The following is a 23,990-nucleotide window of genomic DNA, read 5'->3' on the forward strand; positions in this document are numbered from 1 at the left end:
TTGGATCAGAGATTCCCTAATTTTCTTTCTCCCACTAAATACAAAAACCTTCATTTGTATCAGAGGCTCTCATCCTTGGCACCATTGACATTTTGAATTGGGTAATTCTTCCTTGTTGGAATCCATTCTATGCATTGTGGAGTATTTACTGATACCCAAGATTACTCTGCACTAGTTTTTGGCATTGTGTTTATTGTAACCCACCCTATCCTATGGGCATTAAGGCTGCCTCCTTTTGAGAGCTGCCAATACCTATTCGGGTACACACATGGGCTAAAATCCACCAAGAGTTTCAAAATTTCCTTCCCAAGATACCTTTCTTGGTATTTAATAACCATTTTCATGTTTCATAAACAGAAGGGAGACCAGTATTACAAACATTCACGAATAACATGGAGGGGACCCTGCTGGTGCAGGGAGGTTTTATCACAAGTGGGAAGTCTAAGTAGGGTTCTGAGATCATCTGTGAGCTCCGTACAAAAGAAGGCTTCACTTAGACGGTAAAGTTAGACCGAGTGCTTGAAGAGCATCCACAGCCTGCCAGACGGTAGCCTCTGTTCTACCAGCCCAACCGAAGTATACATGGCATGGAGTATCTGGGAACAGATGATAATAATCCACCTAGACTGGAGCTCCTGCAGGGCTTTGAGTGTTCTGGAAATTTCTAGCCATTTTATAATGTCTAAATGTCATATGTAGCTAAACTTTAACACGGAATGCCTTTTGACCTGAATTGAAAAGTGTAGAATCTATCAGTTGAACTTAAATGCAGGATATTAGATTCTGTCCAAAATTCAAACCTGCATGTGGCACAGCTCTCCTGGAATGTTTATGCAGACTTTCATCTATCAAAGGCATGCTTCTTTTAGGTGGCGGCTGTTCTGGCTTGATGTTTACTTGCCAGTGAGGATAAAAGTTGGCAGTTCTAGTAGATCTCAGTAACTGCATCACAAACAGGACATCGCCCTGTCTAAATAAAACTAGAACAAAATATTTCCTGGTTGGGGTTAGTCAGTCGGTTGGCCTATGGCTGTCAGTAAGGGCAGGCTTGGGAGTCGGAGATCACTAAGCTCCTGTTTACTTGTGGCTACTGGGGTCAATCGCCACTAGTGGCAGAAAGACAGGACCCAGTTCTTGGAGGTGTGGGGCCTTCCCACAGCAGCAGCACAGGGAAAGGAAAGAACTTGGGATCGTATTAGGGAGGACCTATTATTCTCTTTGGCTCTCATTCCCTTCTCAAACAGGCTAGGAGTAATGCCCTAACACAGGAGATGAGAACAGTAGGAAGAGAAATGAGGCAAAGGCGTCTCAAACCTCAATTTCTGATCAGACAAGTTTTGCACAGAAATCTGAGACCTCATGTCCAATGGTCTCAGCCATTTGACACTACCAAGGAACAAAAATCATTGTGCATTCCAGAGTCCATCTGTCTCTGTCCTTTCGATTAGGACTGCCTGCGGGAAATTCCGCATCGTCCCTCAAATCAGTTCATTTCTCTGCTCACACATGCACACTCTCCCCTAACACTCTCCACTAAATGTTCTGTACAGAGAGCTTGCTGTTTTGTGTTTTATTCTATCCAAAAGCACTTAGCTTCTTATTATCGAAATTTAATACAGCTCTGATTAGGAAATCGCACTACTTTAAATGCTCGTGTGTTGTTTTTTCTCTAACAAGCCAAAACAGCTCTGCCTCCCCCTCTTTCCCTCCCTCCTTCTACTAGGCTTTTGTTTCTCTCCCTTCTCTCTCTGCCTTCTCTCTCACTTCCATACCCCTCTCCTGCTGTCATTGTGCCCACAGTCTCTCCCTCTTCCTTTTCTTTTTTAACCTCCTTTCCCAAAGCATTAACCATAAATGCACTTATGAAAAATTGTGACCACAGAAGCAGCCCTTGAATGAGGTGCAGCAATGGGATTATGGTTGATTTGTGCTGGCCCCGGGGATGAATCTTCCAATAATGGCCTGACATTAACCTTGTTGTACAGATTTAAAGGTCATAATCTTGCAATAAGGAAACACCCTCTGGTTCAGACCCTAAATCGTACTGAGGGAAGAGGCGTCTACTTCATACTCCTTTTCTACTTGAGAATTAGTATTTGGGGAACTCAGGGAGTGTGCAGAAGTTAAGGGGGAAAGGAGGCTGAGAGAAGTCAGCAGAGAAAGAAACACAGAATAAAGAAGTGAGCAGATAGGCAAGAGGGCTAATGGAAGGTTTGGCAGGAAGATGAGACTTCTCACGGCCCCTCCTAGTTAATGTCTGTCTGTCTGATTCCCAGAGAACAGCTTGCAACAGTTTTACTGCAGAGAATAGGAAGGAAGGACAAACACAGTAGAACAGAGTAGCCTGGCATGGATAAACAGCCTCGTACCTGGAGAAAACACCAGTGGTGGGCTGGTGGTTGGCAGTATAGATGCTGGAGGACAAGGTGACCAGATAATCACCCTGCTTTGAGATGCTGAAGATGGGCCAATTTCAAGATTCGCTGAAAATGCTAGGAGCATCCTCAGAATGGATGTTGTGTGTTTGAAGATGGTTGGTATTGTGGCCCCTTTGCTCTGATGGCCATATACAAGAACCAGCAGATTAGTACAGGCTTCTTCAGACTCAAGGACATGTCTCCACAGAGCTTGTGACCTCCCCTCCAGGAGAATTGGCCTGTCTTGACAAGTCTGATACTCTAGGTTTCCCAGATGTTATGCTTCCTGCCTCAGTTTCCTAATGAAACTAAAGAAGGTCAGACTGTCATGGCTGAAAGACCTTGGTTTTTCCTTGTATTTCTTCATTCTCTCTCTCTCAGTGTGTGTGTGTGTGTGTGTGTGTGTGTGTGTGTGTGTATGTACATATAGGTGCACATGTGTGAGTTCAACTTGTATGGAGGCTAGAGATCAGTTTCAGAAGTTGTTCCTCAGCTGCTGTCTATCTTGGCTTTTGAAAGAGTCACTTACGTAACCTGGAGCTTGCCGTGTAAGTTAGATATCTCCCCAGCGAGCCCCAGGGATCTGTTCGCCTTGTGCTTCCCCATGTTGGGATTACAAGCATGTTCATGGTCATACCTGAGATTTTTGTGTGACTTCTGGGGTGTGAATCAGCCTGACATCTTCACACCTGCACAACTGCTTTACCAACCACTGACCTAATGTTTACATTTATCATGTACAACATGATGGCGTGGAATGTGGCACACCATGAAATGGCTAAGTCGTTTCTGTTTTCTTTATTTTTAAACTTAGTCTTACTTCTGTAGAGGAGGCTGGCCTACCACTTACTGTATCTGGACTGACTTGAACACCTGATCCTCAGACCCGAGCCTCTTGATTGTTGGAATAGGAGGCATGGGCCATCATGCTGTTTGCTGAGTAGAGAGCGTATCCTTGTCAATTTAGTTCTCATGGATCCCCTGAAAGGTAATTAAGGGATATTGTCAGGAACACATGGCCTCAGAAAGCCCTGGACATTACTGACCTTACTTGTCCCTCTCATTCCAGAGGAGAAAACGGAGGAGTGGGTAGAAGAGCTGAACTGTGCAGAGCTCTGACAGCCAGCTCGTGCAGTTCTTACGTCTCAGTGCCTGCACCTCTGTTAGGGCACATCTGAGCACCACCCCTGTCACCGCTGTCCAGCATAAGGTCCCTTGCTAATCCTTTATAGCATAAAGTGGTTCTCAACCTTCCTAAAACTATATTGCTGCTACTTCATAACCATAATTTTTACTATTATGAATAAGGTAAATACCTGATAAGCAGGATATCTGGCATGTGATTCGCTGGCCCCAAAGAGGGCCACAGCCCACAGGTTGAGAATCACTGCTTTACACAGAATGGAACCAGTCATGGTGTCATTGCTGGCCATGTGCACACAAACATGTGCGACTATTTTTTTCTGTGAGCACACACACGGGCTTCTTACTGCATCCTCATACCTCATCTCAGGCCACAGTAGAGGCTCTCCTAATTATTTAATGTCGGATAAGGAAGCGGTCTAGTTTCCGAGAGCCTTTTCCCACCATGCCTTAGTTATTGTGGTATGTTCACAAACCTGATATCTCTTTTTTCTACTATGACTTCTGGGGAAGCATACAATATATGTTTCACTCATGAGCCAAAAATCTCCTTCAAATAATATTGATTTTTTTTTTGTATTTGTCACACTGCTGCAATTGGCTTCATTTGAAGGCAGCATGGCAAGCTACATCTATCAGCGTGCTGGTTTAAAATGACAACACGTATATCCATCATTTATTGAGGTCTTAGTATGTCAGACACTGTGTATGTTTAGCCTGAAAAGGAGATTTTGCAATCCCCATCTCATAAGTGGGGTAACTGGAGTCTGGAAGGCTTAAATAATTTATTCAGCTAGCAGGCTTCAGGGTTTACCCGGCAGTCTCTTCCTCCCAGTGAGCTAAGCCCTATGCTTCACCAGGAAGAGATTAAAGAGGCTAGGTTTACTTAACCCAAAGAAGGAACAACCAAATGTTGAAAGGAAGCTAGGTAAATATTGTCTAAGTATCAGGAGGATTATTTTGGAAGACCATGTGTTACTTAAGTCAGAAACATTACACGGGTCCACTCCATATAACATTTGAATGGAACCCGGTGAGAGACGCAGGAACACTAGCATGTGTGTGAGGGGCCCTGTCTGCGGCTTCGAGGGTGAGCATCAGGCAAGGCTGATCAATGAGGGCATGAGATCCCGGAGTGAGCAGGAACTGGAAGGATTACAGGCTCCTATTACGTCATGCCACATTCAATTGGCATATTCCTCTTTACTTTCTTGGCTTCGAGTCCAGTCTTGTCTGCCAAATACTTACGTATTTTGCATAAGTTCATAAGTGATTTGAAAAAGTTTAAGTTAAAAGGTTGCAACCACACCGGTTGTCTCTTTTTCTTCCATTGCCCCCTCAGCCTGACGCTGCAGGAAGTGTGGGCTGAGTCGCAGACAGTTGCTCCTGTAGTTTCTCTTCCTGCCATGTGGTGGTGCTATTCTTCTAGTTATCTCGGCCATTGCTAGTCCAATATTTATTTTCGGTGAGTAATTTGTTTATCAGGAGGTTATTTTAATCTAATTTTGGCCATATTTGCTAGCGCACACTATCTGTGCTTCCCAGCGTTAGCAGCTTGCATGTCTTGAAGGAAATTAGCTGAAGATGGTCTCAGAGGCATTTGCGCGGCCATTATTTAAGGGAGGTGGGAGGAGGCAGGGTGAGTAGAGCCTGGGGTTAGAACAGCCAAGGGAATTTGCTGCTTTCCTAGTGGTGTTAGCATGACTGAGCACGATTGACCAAGGGCGGGAAGGGAGGGCATCTGAGTAGCAGTTCGCAGGCTCTCTCTGCTTGACAGCAGCAATGCTGGTCATTAGGGTCGCTAGTCTCCCAGAACCTTGTGACAACTTGTACAGGTCGTAGATTGGTTTGGAAGGACAAGAGTCTTCTAGTTCTGCACCCTCTGCAAGAGGCCCTTCTCCCAACTTGATGACATCTTTAATTAACTGCTACTGTAAGCTGCCTGTAAGCTTGGGAGTGGGGAGAGTCTGGAAAGAGAGCGACTCTATACCAGAGCTACCACAGCAGCACCCCCACACAGCTTGACTACGGTGATCAATAACTTGCTGGACACTTTGCTCACGTTTCACTGAACTCTTTGTCCTCATTTACATAATAATCATAGTACTATACCTGTTTTACGTGACAAGAAGATGTAGTTAGCAGAAAATAAAGATTTGCTGAGACCCCACATATGGCACAAGGAAAGCTAAACTTTACCTCAGTTGTGACTGCTTCCAAAGCAATCAAATTTTCGTATTTCTGCTAACCTTCAACATAGGAACCCTGGACTGTGGGTTGAGGCTGACTACATGATCTTAAACTTGGCCTTTGACACTGCATTTGAGTTCAGGTTGCCTTTCCGTAAGTGGAGGGTGAGAGGCAGGGCTGGATGCTTCTTTGCAACAGAATCTTACATTTTCATCACCGAAACCTAAGCGTGAATGTCACACATGCGGCAGGCACAATGGAGACCCCAGTTAATAACAGCTCATCTTCTCCCTCGCTTCTGACTCCGGATAGACACCAAGAAGCTTCCAGGGACGTTCCAGAGGGTCTGGAAGAAAACAACATCGAGAACTTCTGAAGGAATGTCTGCATGGGGTGTTTGGGAGCTTGACCTGTTGTTTGGAACTATAACTTAAAAATGGAGAGACATGATGCTTCTGTGGGAGGCTGGAAGAGTGTGCCACAATTCTCTAAGCAGTAAAATAATAATCATAATAATCATAATAATAATAACAACAATAACAGTAATAATAATGACAATAACGACGATAATGATAATAACTACCACCGCCACCACCTCTACCACCACCACCATCATCGTCACCATCATCATCACCATCATCATGTAGTGATATTTGACCCAGAGAAAGCAAAGCCAGATTCTTGTATCCATCAAGACCCAGTCCCGTCATTTTGGAGTCTCTTAGGATTAATGGGCCTAATTAAGCAATTGAACTGACCCTAAGTCATTGAGGACAGTGGGGTCGTTACCCAGTGTCAGGAAGGCAGGCTGGTGAAGCCTTTACTGTGATGGGCAAACTGTTAAGACCATCCAAGGTCTTAACAGAGCATGGTGCTGATGAGATGTTCCTGCTTGACACAAAGCTTGACTAAACCATCCTTGCTGGCGTGCCGCTGTTAAGTCGGGGTCAGTTCTTACACACAGGCATGTTCTCTTTTACCACCGAGGTCTCCAGGACTTTCCCTCTATTCTAACATTTGCCTGCAAGGCTGGGTCAAAGCGTCCCTTCGAAAAGACCGTAAAAGTGTCCAAGCTTCCAAGTCATGATGAAGAGGGCGTGTACCTGATATAATTGCATAAGTCAATCACCATAATGGCAAGATATGGTGGAGAACAGCGTTTACACAGTGGCCATGATTTTTGTTCTCATGGCACTGTGGGGTCAACTATAGAGAGACATGGTTATCGAGGTGGGCTGGTCTGTCCCTTCTAAAAATGACTAGTAACATAGTGAGGAGCTGGGAGAGCGAGCAGAGCAATTGCTCTTAATAAACTTTGGGAAAAGTCAATGCTAGTTTATTATTACTGCCATTGGAGGTTGAAGGAGTTGATGTTAAACAGGCGTAGGGCTTGTTCAAATTTAAATCGAGCTTGGTTCAATTTAAATTTGTCTCCCAAGATCTGTCCGTTGCATTCAATTGACACCTGCTTGTTTTTCCCAGAAGCCTATTCTGTGAAATGGCTAACAGAAAATAGTTGAGAGTTTGTGGACCACACTCTTTGTATTATAGCTACTTCCCTCTGCCCTGAGAGGGTCGAAGCAGCTATAGGCAACACATAAAGGAATAGCTATGGCCAGGTCCCCTAAAACTTTATAAAAATAGGCTGTGGGCAGTGGGCTGACCCCTACTTTAGACTGAGTGAGCCTCAGCCCTGGGGACTGTACTCCATTAATTTTTATTTCTTAAGCCATTAACTCTAATGTATTTTATACAGCAGGCACTCAGAACAAGCTATTTGAATAAGCCAAGGAATGAATAAACAAATGTATGCAAATCTGGTCCCCCTCTGTGCATCAACATGCACTTACTTTGCATTCATTTTGGGTACTCAGGGGTTAACGTCCAGGGTTGTGGAGTTGTAAACCCTTTAGATTTTAGAACTTGTATCATTCTGGCATAATTGATGGCTGGCTGTGGGTTGACAAAGATAAAGTATCACGAAGATTTAAAGGGATAGACAAAGAGATAAACATTCCCCAGCTCCAGAGCCATAGACCTGCTTCCTCATCCCATCCACGATTGACTCTACAATTATTTATTTATGTCAAGATGCACATCAGCTGGTTCCCAGAGATCCTAGAAGTAGCAGGTTACAAAGCATCCTTCATATATTACCTCACTTAATGCCTGCAATAATCCTGTAAGACAGGTAAATATTTAACAATTCCACAGCAGTGACTTTCAATGTGATTGATTTTTGTCCCCCGGAGGAACATTTATTGAGGCCAAGGACATTGTGACTGTCACATCTGTGGGAGGGTTACTCCTGGAAGTCATGGGGTCCACACCGATTTGCTATGAACATCCTACATGCTCAGGGTGGCCCCTATAATAAGTAATATCCAGTCCCAGATGTCCACAGAGGTTGAGAAAATCTTGCTCTCTGGAGGCTCAAAGAGGTTAGCTGAGCTCCTCATAGCTGTGTAATAGGCATTGAATGTGTTGGGAATAAAATATGCCCATTCATTTCATTCTAGAAGCCTTTGAATCTATTTTACAAAAGTAAATGATTTGGAATGACATCTTGGCAGAGATGTGTATATAAATGGATGACAGTGAAAGTTAGAGATGCCACTCCACCTGTTCCTTAGTTCTTGTCCCTAACCCCAGACCCCTGCTGGACCCTAAGTTCTTCCACATTTCCCAGAGTCATTATTATTTCTGGTGTGTGTGTGTGTGTGTGTGTGTGTGTGTGTGTGTGTGTGTGTGTGTGTGTGTGATGACGCTTCCATGTTGCGCTTGAGCAGGATGAGAGAAAGTCGACATGGGGTCGTAAAAGAGGTCCTGGTTAGTATAGTCCAGGTGGCAGGAGAGAGAGTAGAAATATTGATAGTTATTGGATCTGAGTTCAAAGGAATATGCAGAAGACTCACGGACTTGGAATTTCATAGTGATGTCACTGGAGGACAAGATGGACATCTCAAGCAGGCTAGAGGTGTGTGCTCTTTGCTCCTCTTCACCCACTGGAGTCTAGAGGCTCCATGAAGCGTGAGCTGAATCACCCGTCTGTAAGACCACACAGTTTGCTTCCTTGCAGTGCACAGTGCTCAACTGCATTATGGCCGGAAGCAGGAGGCGCTACACCACGCAGGTGCCTCATGAATCAATTGGCAGAGAGGGCAGGTGGAGGAAGCCTCAAGTTTCTTCCTTCCACGTTTAGATCCTGCCCTCTTCAAGTGTCATCCTCTGACGTGCTTACAATGGAAACAGCCAAGTGAAATGAGGGGCGGGCTTTTCCAGAGGGTCTCAGCAAGGGTATACATTATTCTTGGGGCTTGGTGAGTATTTTCTCAGCCTCTGAGAGAATAGGCTCAATGTGAAACTCTATGTGCATGGGAGTGTCCCTGAAGTTTCAAGGCAAAGCTGCTCATTCCTTGGGTTTTTCTTTTTCTTTTTGTAGAGATGACAGACAAGTGATGATGAAGGAGGGTGAGGAAACCCTAGCCTGATGGGGTTCTTCATGTTTTCATACCTTGCTTCAGTGGATCTCAGAATATGTGTGTGTATGAGAGAGAGAGAGAGAGAGAGAGAGAGAGAGAGAGAGAGAGAGAGAGAGGGAGGGAGGGAGAGAGAGAGAGAGAGATTGAGATTCAGAGACATGGAGAGACACGGGCACATAGAGACAGACACAGAGAGAGACAGACACAGAGACAGCCACACATGCACACACACAGAAACAGAGATACAGAGAGACACAGAAACATAGGCACAGACAGAGACAGTCACACACAGAAACATAGGCACACACAGAGACAGACACACACAGAGACAGACACACACAGAGACAAAGAGAGACAGAAATAGAATATCAGAGAGACAGAGAGAGAGAGAGAGAGAGAGAGAGAGAGAGAGAGAGACAAACACAGACACAGAGAAAGACATTCACATTCCCTTACATACAGAGAGAGGGACAGAGAGACAGTGACACACAGACAGACAGAGACACAGACCGAGCCATAGACATACACACAGAGAGAAATAGAGAGACAGAGAGACACAAAGGCATATACAGAGAGACAGACACACAGAGGGACAGACACATAGAGGGACAGAGATAGGGAGATAGAGACAGACACAGTCATACATACAAAGAGGGCAGGGAAGAGAGACCCTTGCCCACCTTTCCAGGCATTTTCCTTTAACTTCTCCCCTTACTTTCCCTCCTGGCTTTTGCTTGCCCGCTTTTTCTTATTTTCACTCACCAAGTTTTGGCAACTTCCATTTGCTGTTCTCTCAAAATTTCTCAAAAAATATCCTATTTGCAGGTTCTGCCTCAGAACTCCTTATCATATGGGTCTTGGCCCTGGTGTCCATCTGCAAAGTCTTCCTTACCTGTCCCACACAGTCGTCAGAGAGTCACTCTTCTGCTACGCTGGCCACTGCCTGAAGTTCTGTGTCTGTCGGCACCTGCATTACTCCACTGCCGTCACACACATGCATGCCCCACGAGGCCTGGGACTTCAGCTTGTTTGTGGCTGTGTCTCTGGAGACAGCAATAGTGCCTGGGATATATTGGCATACCCCTGACAAACAAATGTTTGTCCAGTGGATTAATATAGCACCCGAGGTGTGTGGGCATGATTTTAGTTGGTAATTCATTGCCTAAAGCAGCAGCAAGATTTGGTTTTGAGGGGAAAGGTCTCTGTGTGTTTGTGTATGCAAAGTGAATCATCCAGGTTGCTGCCCATTGCTGAGAATGAACTGATTTTAGATATTTTTTAAAGCATCTACCGATGTCACTATGATCGTATTTTCTTGCACTGACAGAGAGGTGCATCAATATTCGCATGCTACTAAGAATAAAATCAATGCCACCAATGGCTATAGATGCACTCTCACTGGTAACATCTTACCTTTTGAAAAAAAAAACATGGAAAATGTGGTTTAGAATGAATAAAAGTATAAGGTAGGCCTCATGAGCCTACCATTCCAACCACTCAGGAAGCTACTGGAGGAATGTACATTCATGCCTCAGGACTTAGTGAGCCCCTGACACACACACACACACACACACACACACACACACACACACACACACACACACACACACACACACACAGTGATTAAACACAAAGAAGAAAAAAAGTAAATTATGGTTTGGGACTATTGATTCGCTTAACTCCGTGAGGCAGAATTTTGAATCAGAGGGTTTCTGTTCTAATGGGCTTTTTGTCATGGAGTGCCGCATGGCTGCCAATCTCGCTGTGCCAGGCAGTGAGCATGGCGGACAGGAGAGAGGGCAGAACCTCTTCTTGTGCAGGAAGAGGAGGATGCAGACCCCAACGCTTAACTGAGAGAGTGAAGACCCCTCTGGTTTGGAGCTGTGTCATGGGAAGTTAGTCCTGAGTGTAGCTTCCACCTTAAAAGACAAACATTTAGATTCAAAATCACTTGGAAAAACTATGGGTGGCCTCCTCTCCATCGGAGCCACCATTCCTGCAACTAAGAGAAAGCGTCTTTAATTTTATGAAGGCAGGTGATGGGACGATGGGATTTACTTGAAACTAACACTCACCTTACAGTTAAGTTTACTGAGATGAAGCTATATTATGAAGAGAAAGAAGCATGTATAAATGGGGGAGGGCAACCATCCGCCTCTCCTCAAAGTCAATGCACTCACATTACATTCTGAACCCGACTTCAGGACTGGCCCCACTTAGCTTCTGGGTACTGGAAAGACCTCCAGACATTGTCTCGAGTGACCTGAATAATTATTGCCTACCTATTTGTGCCCATAACCCTTCCTGAATTTGCTTCTCACTAGTAGGTCTTAGGGAAGAAACGGGGCACATGGACGATGTGGGGAGAAGCACATTTCCTCTGCGACCCTTATGCTTTACCTCTAGCCTTCCAGGAACACTTTGTAAGAAGCTAGTTGTATTGGTAAGAGTTAAATGTTGTTCTGGATACAAAACGGGAAGCTAACTGGGGCACCAAGGGTTTGGAAATAGCTCAGTATGTTGGCTCTTTGGTCAGATGGGCAATTCCATTAGAACCCTAGAGATACCGTTAATAAACTCGGTGGACTTAAATAAGCCCTCGACGTGTCTCTGACTCTGCATCTTCATTTGTAAAGTTAGGAATATAATGCTTGTTCTGTAGCACTTCCATAAGACAAACGAGATGATCCGTGGGAAATGATTAGCTGACACTGAGCTCATAGGAAACATTCAACAAATAAATAGCTCCCTTTATACCTGGCAGTGTAGTGGGAAAGCAGGCCACTCACTGTTTTATAATGTGATTTGGAAGCCTTGGGAAAGGCTATTTTGTCCAGAAATATTTTCTAAATTGGCTCTCTGAGAAGATCATCATAAGTGGTCTATTGCAAAGGTGTACACAGTACATAGTAGAGGTAAGGACAGCCTTATCTTCAGCCTCCTAATGTTTCAGAATGGACAATTCTGGGTGGGATATCGCAGGGCTGGAGTGCTGGGGGTGGGGTGGGGTCAAAGTACATGTTTTAGTGTGAAGTATTTATTAGGACTGAGCAAATTTTGTGATATAATTGTTCCTGGTTCATAGAAAGTGAGGAGAAAGCTTGCAAGAAGATCTCAGATGGTACAGCGGGAATTTTGGGGGACTTGCTAAATGATTGTGTGCTCTTTGTTTTCTTTCCCAAGAAGGAAGAGCTTATACATGCTCAGAAAATGGACGTTTAGGGAGTTTCTGAACAAAGCATGAAGCATAGAGGTCTTTACAGGCAAGAATTTCCCATGATAGCATGTTAGAGTATGCAATGGAGCTGAACATGATTTCTCTTCCCAGAAGTGTCAGAAGGGCTCAAATCCTTGCATTTATTCATATATAAATGTAACATGTACATACACATATACAAGAAAGACATATATCTTACTACACTCAAGAGTGGGTTATGGTTTGACTGTGGAACATCTTCATGAAATTAAATGTTGGAACCTATGTGCCCAGTAGGAGTGTTTGGGAAATTTTAGGATGGAGGCCTCGCTTGATGAAGTAATTGATGGGATCATATCTTTGGTGGCTATCATATCCTGCCCCATCTAAATCCCTCTGCTTGCTCTCTGTTATGGTGAGCTGACTTCCTCTGTCACATATTCCCTGTGGTGATTATTGGCCTTGCTCTGTCACTACTTGTGCATTCAATTACTTCCCTACTTCTTTGTGGAATGGGAATTTTAATACCAGGTCAACATATTTTTGGAAACTGTAACTTGTTCTTGGTCTTACATAGGGACTCCCATCTATGGATTTATCTCGATCCTCATGGGCTGCTCCTGAATTGGCAGCAGAGGCGTGAGGGAACACATCTAAACTGCACTTAAATCATAGTACTGAACAATGTAATGATGTAATGTCGTGTATGTGATGATGTAATTACATAGCTAGTAAACAGTAGAGCCAATGTTCATCCCCAAAAGCTATGTGACCCTCATGCTTCTGTTCTTGAATGGGGCTTTCAAAGGAATACATCACAGTGACACATTTGAGTCTGTGTTGTGCATAGGAACAGAGAGGCTGTTAGAATCATAAGCAGTGTCGATTGTGTTGTTGACGGCGATCTTCTCAGGTAGCAGGCATTGAGCAGTTAGTGTGTCTCTGGCATTAGATGGCTTGCCGTCTGATATTATCTCAATTACTTCTCTCAAACTAAGAGCCAAGAAGCTGTTGTTTGTTTTGTCTTTAAGATAAAAAGACTAAACAGTGGAGATGTGAAATAACATGCTCACTTGTGCACAGCTAGACTCTGGTGGAACCCAGCCTTGTTCAGGTCTCTAGGTAGACAGTTGTCAGAATGCACAGGGTCTTCACCAGGATCAAGACTGGCAAAGCAGCAACATATGTATCTGTGGAAGGCAATGATGAGTACAGAGGCTTACATTGACCTGTGTACCTCATTCCAGGATGTAGCTGCTAGGATCTCATGTGGTCCTCTGCTGCAGAGTACTACATTTCCTTTGCTGAAGGACCTTACTCTACATCTAAAGAAATGAGGCATTTTTAAGATAAGGGAATAAAGAATAGCAATGACAGACAACTCCCTTTTCCTCTGCCAAGTAAGAGGGCAGAGTGGCAGGATGCTTGTAGATGTACTAATCTGGGACCTGAAACATTCCTCACAAGCAGCTGCCACAGGCTCCAGATTCTCTAGGAGAAAGTCAATCCTTTGAGGCTTATAGGTCTCTAGGCTTTTCTGTTTAGAAGACAAATATCTTTGTAAGGATGGTTCTGCTCACCAATGCCTTCAGGGGCTAGGGAGATAATTCACTTTTAAAGGAGATGGGGTAAGACAAAAGGTGAGGTGGTTGCTATGGTAACATGCAGGCCTGCTTGCCCTGTGATTAAACATTGACAACATGGCATACACCAAAAGTCCACAGGCTACTCGACTGTAGCTCCAATCACAGGATTATTCTTCCCTTACACCCTTAATTATTTAAATGTATTGTAAAATATTTGGAGTAGAAATGTTAGAAGAATCTGAACAGGCTATCAGGACGACCAATAAATCCCTTCTTCGAAGCTAACTTAGTTAAGTACCATTGATACCTTAGCATAATTCTTTCTGGTTTATTTATTTATTCTTCTTACCTGAGTGGAAAAACTATACCAATGGGTGTCTCTACTACAGTAAATTATTTTAACTTCAATTAAGAATACTTTGAGTAAAAATAAGGATTCCCATAAACCCTGTTTCAGATTGGGAATTAGCTAGAAGTAAGGTCCCGAGAGGACACAACCCAGAGGGATGAGTAAAATGTAGAAAGGTAAATTGGAGTGGGAACACAAATGAATTACTTCTCTGCTGTTCAAGTATTCTACAATGGAAAATTGGCCAAAGATCCTTAGCTGTAGCTGGAGTGGCCAGCCAAATAACAGATACCCAGGAAGCAGCAAGATGCAAGGCTTCAGGACTTTTCACCCTACTTCCGTACTCCACTCTTGAAGCTTACCCCCTCTTTTTAGGAAATTAAAATAAATCTCTCTCTCTCTCTCTCTCTCTCTCTCTCTCTCTCTCTCTCTCCATTTTTACTTGCATGTATGCCTATATGCATACAATAGGAAATGATTTTTCAAAAAACACTTTCAGGAAGAAGCTGTTAATATAGTCAGACTATGGAATAGCACCAGCTTGGATAGGATTGGAAAGCTTAGAATCCCTCAGACTCTGAGCTCACTCAGAGCTGTATCTGAAAACTCACATTTTCTTCTGAATATTTTTCTACGCTGGGAAGTGGTGTTTTTCTCTCAGATCTCCCAGGAACTCATCTGAGCCACTGATCCCAGCGACCCTCACTTCATTCTTTGGCTCTTCTCCACTTTTGCTCTTCCAAAGTTTGACGAATCTCCACTTGTCGGCAGGTAGATGTGTATTGACTTTTACAAAACTTCCCAAACTATTCTCAGAGAAAGATTGACTGATGTAGGGTCAGTAAAGAAGGCTCTTAGTTTCTTTGGGTGTTAGTAAACATGGCAGCTTGTTGGGGATTAACAGGAAAACCCTGAATAAAATCATTGCTATTTGATAAGGGATTTTTCTCTAAGACAATTAAAGATTTTTTCTCCATTACCCACTTCTTTTCACCCAAAGAGAATAATGAATGAAGGTCATTTGTATAACGGATTATTGGTCACATTGTCTTAGAATAGATAAAAAGAAATGTCATCTACCCTCCACCGAGTACAGGATCCCAGTGTCCCATATTTGCCATTCTGACACTTTTCATCAAGAAATAGTGTCTTTTAATACCTCCTCATTTGTCCCCAATTTTCTTTTAAACACTGGATATAAGGTAGACTGGAACCATATTCAGGCAGCTAAGGACTCTAGCCAAGACCAGTGAAGGCAAGACATACTTTTGTTACAAAGGAATAATCCGTTAAAAGAAGCTTCGCGGGAGCTTTAAGCCTTTCACAAACAGATCACCGGGCATAAATCTCATCAGTCTCATTTCAGGGTCATGACTGCACGAAATGTTGTAAAAGGAAAAGCCAAAATAAAATCAACTCCTCACATGGGTCAAAATTCTCTGGGGTACTGAGTGAAGCCCTGCAATTTAAAATGTTATAAACAAGCAAAATAAAAGGTCTGTTAATATTATGACTAAAACCTCCATGGAATACGGAAGTGTATCTTTTCAAACACCCCTGTGTACTTACATGGTCTTGTGGAAAAATAATACTTGAAGCTGTAATTCTGCTCTTTTGACTAGAGCTCAGGGGAACTCCATCACACACATTTGGCTAGAAGCACATATTGTCTCATAAACCAGCATGAGTGGTTTCTATAATGCAGCCATGGAGCCTCAAGAGAAGGGCAAGATTTGAACATCTGTGGCAGTCACAGGGTCAGCCATCTAGGGCCCTACAGTGTGCCTCATTTGTAGAAGTTGGAAGACCACAGCCCTCTTGACACCTCCACACTCATTCACTCACCCTGTAGCCCAGGAAAGTTAATTTGAAAAATAGTGTAGACTAACTGTTGACAGAGTTATCTTGGATCTGTCCTTGGCCTTGTGTTTCTTCAGAGACAATTGGCAAGATATCTTGATAAACAGATTCATACAGTAGTCTCAGTGGATGTGACCAGGAAAGCTAAGACAGAGAAATCATAGTGTGGAGGACGGGAAGGCAGAACTCTTAAATGTCTATCAGCTATAGGGAAACCTCACAGAGTAACGCTTCACAATGAACTGTCTGCCTTGGCATGAACATCAGCGGTCATCTTGCTCTCTTCCCACAGCCCACATTGATGTTTAATAGTCTTTTTGTGAGAAGTTCCCTTCCTGTTCTGAGCCCTGCCTTCTGCCATAATTTCTTTGTAGTTTGGTCTTACAGTCCTCTCAAGAGGAGCCATAAACTCAGACAGACATTCATGAGGACAGTGCTGACCGGGGGAGGCTTGGTTGGCTGTGCCAAACAAGAGGGTATAACAGAACCTAACACAGGTGTTACAGAAAGTTATTGGTTTCAGACCCAGAGAAAGGAGGGATGAACCATTGATCCTGAGAAAGAATCTGGATGTGTCAGGGAGTTCAGTGTGTGATGGGAAGAGAGCACATGAAGTGACCAACCTTCCAGAAAGGTCGTGGTCCATTTAAGGGCTTGCTCACAGAGGTTGTTGACTTACTCTTTCAAAGGCGTACGGCAGGAGGAGGACTTGTTTATATGATTTTGATGCAGTCCATTTGATCTGGCTGACTGTAGAATGAAGCACTGCTTTAGGGTCCGTGAGTTGAGGAACAAATACATCATGTTGGAATCATGCCTGGAGAGGAGAAGCTTTCATTCACTAGACCAGAGGAAGCAAATGTTGACATGGTAACCATGTAAACATGTGATTGTCTATAAACTGGTTTCTCTACTGTGGGGAAAGCACATAGCATGTCTCTTACACATGATAGCCTTTGAAGTACGGTGTCTTACCTGATCCTTTTCTCCATCCTTTTCTATCCTCTTGTAGAGACACAGAGAAGAATTGGAATGTGATGAGGATAGCCCCTCCTTTCCTTCTTCCTTCCACTATTCTTGTCTTCCCTTCTTCCTTTCTTCTCTTCCCCCATCTCTCTCTTTTCCCGGCCCAACATTATTTCCCTTTTTCTTCCTGAGAATAACTTACAGACACCCACATTTTCCAATAGTGAATTTATTAAGAAGTAAGAGATTTTTCTTATATAACCTCTATTTTAACAAAATCTAAAAATAAACTGTTGTGTAACTTTTCCCAGGGAGTTACAAACAAATGTCTGTTCTTCTCAGATAGGGAATGACAGACCAAAGAATTGATTCTATAGAAAGCCTATCTTGGGGAACCAATTAATTTTGGGATGTGACTTACAGGAGCTTGAATAATGGGTTACTTAAAAGAACAAAAGAAACTCTGGTGGTTACATCACTCAAACACCGCATCCCTGCATGGGTCATGACTCACAGACCAGCACAACTGACACTCCCTGCCCAGCTTGGAAGCAGGCGCTCTACTAAACAGACTTTGGTCCACAACTATTGCCTGTTTACCTAACTTTAGAGATGGGTATCTTGTCCATTTTGTGAGCTTCGTGAGCTTCCTGGCCCTTGAGAAGAGGTGTTCTCTGAGCCTTGGAGGAGGTAATGTGAATGTCTGCTTATTTTCTTCCATTTCTAGAAGCATTGAGCTACTATGTCATAGTAACAGTCACTTACTCTCAGCAGCATAACAGGTTATGAGTCTCTGAGGTAAGCACTGTCTGCTGCAAAGAAAAGGGACACTTCTCTCCATAACAGAGGCTGACAGCAGCGATGATCTATGGGCATTTAGAAGGCAGTTTGAAAGCTGGCTTCCTGGGTCTGACAGGCTCTAGGCCAGCACCCGTCACTTCTTTCTCAGCCACACCTGGCTGCTGAAAGGACCTATCACAGGAGAACAATTCCCATATGTATACCTCCTTGCAAGGTGAAATATGTGGCGTGTGCCTCATGAACATGACTTACATGCCAGGTTGAAGCATGAAGATTTGTCAGAGTCCCTCTTACCTTAAATTGTGCTTTACTGTGCAGGTTTGCAGAACCACTATGGCTCCAAACTAGTCTTGAGGTCCTTGTTGAATTGACTTCTTTATTTATTTTTTTTAAACTCTTTAGGGAATACAAAGTTGTCTGGTCTAGTGAAATGGGCATCAGACAGAACCTGTCACCTAATTCCTTTAGTGACATCTGTCCATCCTCTCTTCCTATTCTTGGTATTCATAAGGACTTCACTCAGTAATAGTCAAGTATCACTAATGGTTTGCATGAGCCTGTCTGTGAGGGACCCTTGTATCACCGCATCTGAAATCTATGTCTCTAAAAGGGATGGGCAATTACATAGCTCAGTTACTCCACTTAGTACTCAGACTGATCCTTTCTGCCTCCATGTCTCTCAGCTTCACCAGCATGGCTGTGAGGGACTAGTCCATTGCTTTCTTAAAATTATTTCCCAATTCCAGCAGTTCAGAGTGAATGTTGCCTGATTATGGAAGCTTCCATGATAAAATCCCCATCGGCATGCATAGTCAAGGGTCTTGTTTTCTCTGTATCAAGGGTTGGACTGAAATAGCACCCTCTATCTTTTTGGCCTCACTCTTTTTCTTCTTGCTGTCTAATTCTTCCCATGGATTCCATGTTTGGGGATGCCAGGACCAGCTTGTTAGCAAGATCTCCCTTGTGTCCCACCAACCATAATAAATGGCAAGCAAACACCCCAATCCCATCTTAGCCTTTTCCACTCTTCATGCTAGCACTGGGGGTGGGGGGAGATCTACGCGTCTCTCTCCCATTGTAACTCCCCTATAATAGGAGTGAACTTCACTGCAGGCAGAATGTTCAGATGTGGTTTTATGCCGTATCATCTACAGATGCTACCACAGCCCTCCTTGGAGCTCTTCCAGTATGTATTATTTTCAGGTATTGATGTGTCATTTCTGCTCCATCAGTCATCTGGGTATATCTTCAAACCCATGCCTGACTCAGGATGAACCATCTTGTGTCACCCGGAGGAAGACAACTACCCTGTGATTTCCTCCAAGGGTGCGCACCCCTCAGATGACTTAGCATCAGTTACTTGTTTTATCAATCCATAGCAGGAGCCACACCGCAGCCACTCTAGCAAGGAGTCCCAGTGCATAGGGGAAAATAGCTGCACTGCATTGGGACTGTCCCCGTGGATGCCCCCACCGTCAGAAATATCAGACTCAGTTGCATGTGTTAATGCCAATAGCACGATCCATTCCACAGCTTCTTTCAGTATTATCTATGGCTCCGTCAAGCAGTCTTTGGGTGCCAGTTGTATTATGTGATTTTCCCTGTGGAGACGTGAATAAACATATATTCATCACAGAAAAGGGTACTGATGACAGACCAAAGAAAAGATTCTATTTAAGTCTGGCTTAGTGATACGAAAGAGGTTATTGTGGTTACTTTGTAAGGGCATGGTGAAAGGTTAGTTACTGAGATGTGTGTGACTCAGACAGCTGCCTCAAGTGGTATGAGCAATGACTCACGGAGATTATAGCTGTTCCCTTCAGAACTTGCAGGCAGCAGCTCCCAGAATCTCCTCTATCACTACAGTTCCTTACTGCTTATGCAGTCTTGGGAAAGGGTCTTGGGAATCTTGTGAGTTTCAAGAACTTCAAGTCTTATGGGCCTCCTTCCATGAGGGAAAGGGAGTGTTTCAGTCAGAAAGAAATAGCTACATAGCATAAACATCGACATGGTATTATGAAGTGATCTACAAACCTTACCCAAGTGTTAATCCCTGCTCCACAGATGGTTTTTTTCTAGCAAAAAGAAAAAAAACTGGCCAATTGTTTGGATTATAATTGCATATTGTTCTTAGGTATCATGTCTTTTTAGTCTTTTTCTGTCTCCATTCCGAGTCTTCCTCCCCTCCCCCGTTTTATGATCTTGACATTTGTGAACAATATAGGTCACATATCTTATAGCATTTACCTCACTATGAGTTTGCTGACTTCCCTAATGCTTAGATTAAGGTCACATGTTCTGCCAGGAGGACTACAGAAGTGATACTGTGTCCTTCTCGGATCATCATATAAGGGGACCTGTTACAACCCCATGTTCTATTACTACAAGTGCTAATTTTGATCATTTACTATGAATAACACCTGCCAGTTTCATATGATGAAAAGTTATTATTGCCATTGTAAGTTTTACGGGTGAGACATAGTGTGGCATTCTCCCACAACTGTTTCCCGAGAAGCTGTGATTGGCATGACCTTTTCCCTTTGTCTCCAGAGTCTAACAGCCGCAGGGCAGTGAACAGAGGCTATGTCAACAGCTTGCTCAGGCTGCATCAGGACTGGCACAGCCGCGATGTGACCAACACCTATGTGATGATCCGCCATGGGCTTCTGCTCTGCCTCAGACACATTGTCGCCCTCCGGTCTGGCAGGGAGGCCTTCCTGGCAGCCCAAGGCATGGAGACTCTCTTCAGCATTGCACAGGTAACCAGCATGGGGATTTCCACAGCAGGTGGATGGCTTCTGGGTGATCTTCCAAGACTTAGAAATTGTCCTGAACAGTTTTGGGGAAACAGGAAAACAACTTCAACATGGTTCTTGTTTCAATATGATGCATGTTCTGGATTCAGATCCCTATTTCCTCACTCATTCTTATTCTCATCCAATCGGCATGTGTTCATTCACTCATTCAATCATCCTCTGTTTATTGTCCGTACACTACTAGAAATTACAAAGAGCTTAGTGACTGAGTATGGGCTCCAGAACAATAGATCCCAGCCTAAAGTTGTGGAGCTTTTAAACTAACATCTGACATGGCAAATGTTTGATTTTTTTTTAAAGAAACATATGACCCAGCACAGTGACATATGCCTTTAAGCACAGCACTCAAGAGGCCGAGGCAGGCAGATCTCTGAGTTTGCAGACTAGCTTGATATACAGAGAGAGTTCCAGGACAGCCGAGGCTACACTGAGGAACCGTGTTTCAAACAACACCAACAACAAAAGAAATAAAAGAAACACACACATATACACCAAAACAAAGTGGAATAGCAGCATTTATATTTGTTTTGTACACTAAGTTCATGTCGTTCAGGCAAGTGTATACTGTAGTTTAATAGTTTCTTTTTCTTCTTTTGTGTGTGAGTAGTCATTGGACTAAATATTACTAGGAATCTGTGAGGAACATGGCAAATTAGACTTCTGATCGAATGGGACATACATTTTAGCAGGAGGCAGGCATTAAATAAGCAAGGCATCCAATGAGAAAGATTTTTTAGGTGGACTGTGAGACAAAGTAAGAGCGAAACCTATATTGGAGGGGGAATTTAGAGATATTAACTCCTTTCTGAGTGGGTGATTCCCAAATATAAATTGTTAGACAGTTCATCATACCAAGTTTAAGGGGAAGAATGTCCCAAGTAACAGAAATAGCAACTCCTTTGGTTGGCATTTATCTGCACCAAGTTGGGTGTGTGGTCTCAGGTTATTTGGGTTCCTACTCAAGTGACATACTCCTCAGCTACACTTGACTAGGGCTGATTTAAATACAATCCCAGATACCCATCATTTGCTCACGTTCATATGCCTCATGCTCCCTGTTATCGTCCCAGTTGCCAGTCTCTGGTGCCCATTGCTCCTCTCTAGATACCTTCCAAATTTACTCTACGCAAGTACATGCAGAGGCGATGGAGCAGCCGATGAGAGTGCTGGTCTCCACTCAGTGCGTCGCTAGACTTTTCCTATTCTTTTTAAAAATAACATTCTCCTCTAAACACTAACATGGTCCTGTGCTGCAAACCAATATCTAATTTTCTGTCTGCTCTCACCTCTGGGTTTTTCTCTGTCATTACTGAATTCAGAGCTTCTCAGTCATGAAATAGCTGCATTTTGCATTCTGCCTTTTCTGGATCAAGCCGTGCTTTCAATTTTTCCAGGCTGCCCTGTGCTCTGTAGGTGCAGGAAACCCCCAAGTCTGTTATCTCACTCAGTCCTCATGAAGTTTCTCCCTGATGGCTGGCACCAGGCACCCCTCCCCCCATTCTGGGTGGCATACTCACCCAGTCTGTCCTCTATATTATTGGCTGTTTTTTCCGTTCTGTACTAAAAATATCTAAAAGGTCTGTAGAGGAAAAGGATGGTGATTTTTAGAGTTGTATATTGCAGAGAGGGACACAGTGAAAGAAATGTTACAGCAAATGAAGCCCAGGTATGTCAGGGGCTGGAAGGACATATGCAGAGCTTTAGAAGCAGTTCCTTGACTGGTCAGTAGTGTCTTTAATTCCTCTCCATAAAGCAAATAACAAAGATCCAGCCTCCAGTTGCTGTTGTAAAAGGGAGCTAAATGTGAGGGGAGGCAGAGCCTACATTTTCTAGTGAGGTTTATCCAGCCCATGCTGTAATGTCTGATTACATGAAGAAGCAGCTCGGGAAGGGTTATGGGACAATGCTGCATAAATGGGTCATGATGTGTTAAGCCTGTCACATGGAAACATGTGCAAAGTATGTGGGGGGAAAACTCCCGAGCGTTGGGTTCCACACATGCACTGATGCCCCACTTAGCTTTCAGACTTTAAAATAATATGTTCTCCTACAGGGACTCTTACCCAATTCACTTTTTAACCTAATGATGTCTTCTGACACTGCCCTCCTGCCTAAATACCTGGCCCATTTTCAAGGGACATGGTGCATATGAATCTAGGAATTTTTATTTTCTTGGAATCAAATGATCTATTTTTAAGTTAACAACCATTCTCCTCTGAATAGAAGAAGTTATCAAATATGGCGTTATTGTTAATGCTCTGGTCTTGGTTCCTATTAACAGCTCTCCATGATACCCTTTGTGAACTGTGCACAATCCACACTTTTCAGATGCAGGAGCTTGCTTCTCTCCTTCCACTCAGTTCTCTCCTGGAACAAAACCAAAAAGCAGTTGCTATCAATCACCATCAGTGGCCATGTCAATGGCCATTACAGATAAAGCTGGGCTCTCAAATGTTGGCAATTCGGACATTCTTGGTTTGAACTTAGCTCTGTCTTCCCGAAGGCTGGAGCTCAGAACGTCGTCTCCAATCTGCATCTATTTACCTTCCTTCTTCCTCATTTACACTCCATTTTCTTTATTCCCCAATACTAATAACTTTACAACAAACACTTGGGGCCATTTGACCAGGGCAAAGGGATGAAATATCTTCAACTAATTCATTTTCCACTGGGAGTGTTTCTTGCTGTGTCCTCAGAGACACTTGATTGGTACCATTTGAGCACACTAAAGGGAAAGTGGCATTCTTGATTGCATTAAGACATTTCTGTTTTGAAAGTTGCCTCACTTATATTTTACAGTCTGCCTTTTGTGTTTGCAGGGCTGGCTGGGGACTGAATGCAGGCTTTGCACATCCTAGGCAAGGGCTCTAACACTGGGCGGTATCCAGAGCCCTCATTGCTAATTCTTGTGCATGCTTCTGTGTGCACGTGTGTGTTGATAATTATGTATGTGTGTGTGCGTGCATGCCTGTATGTAAGTGTGTGTGAGTGTATGTGTGTGTGTGTGTGTGTGCGTGTAATCCAGAGGTTAACATCTAGTGTCTTCCTCATTTCCCTTCCACTTTATATTTGGAGAGAGGATCTCTCTCTGAACCTGGTGTCCACTGATTTGGCCATGCTGACTGGCCAGGGAGATCTCTGGGTCCTCCTAACTCTGTTTTTCCAGATCCTAGATATATTATTC

The 23,990-nt window shown here is 43.6% G+C and overlaps 1 protein-coding gene across 1 annotated transcript in view; it reads left to right on the plus strand.

The window, feature by feature from the left end:
* Agbl1 (AGBL carboxypeptidase 1) overlaps positions 1–23,990 on the plus strand; it is an 893,368-nt gene that overhangs the window by 128,046 nt on the left and 741,332 nt on the right. The window contains 1 exon segment of the mRNA NM_001432252.1: positions 20,541–20,749. Coding sequence (NP_001419181.1) covers positions 20,541–20,749 — 209 coding nt within the window.

Source organism: Rattus norvegicus, chromosome 1 (assembly GCF_021556685.1).
Source record: "Rattus norvegicus strain SHRSP/BbbUtx chromosome 1, alternate assembly SHRSP_T2T, whole genome shotgun sequence".
NCBI classification, from domain to species: Eukaryota; Metazoa; Chordata; class Mammalia; order Rodentia; family Muridae; genus Rattus; species Rattus norvegicus.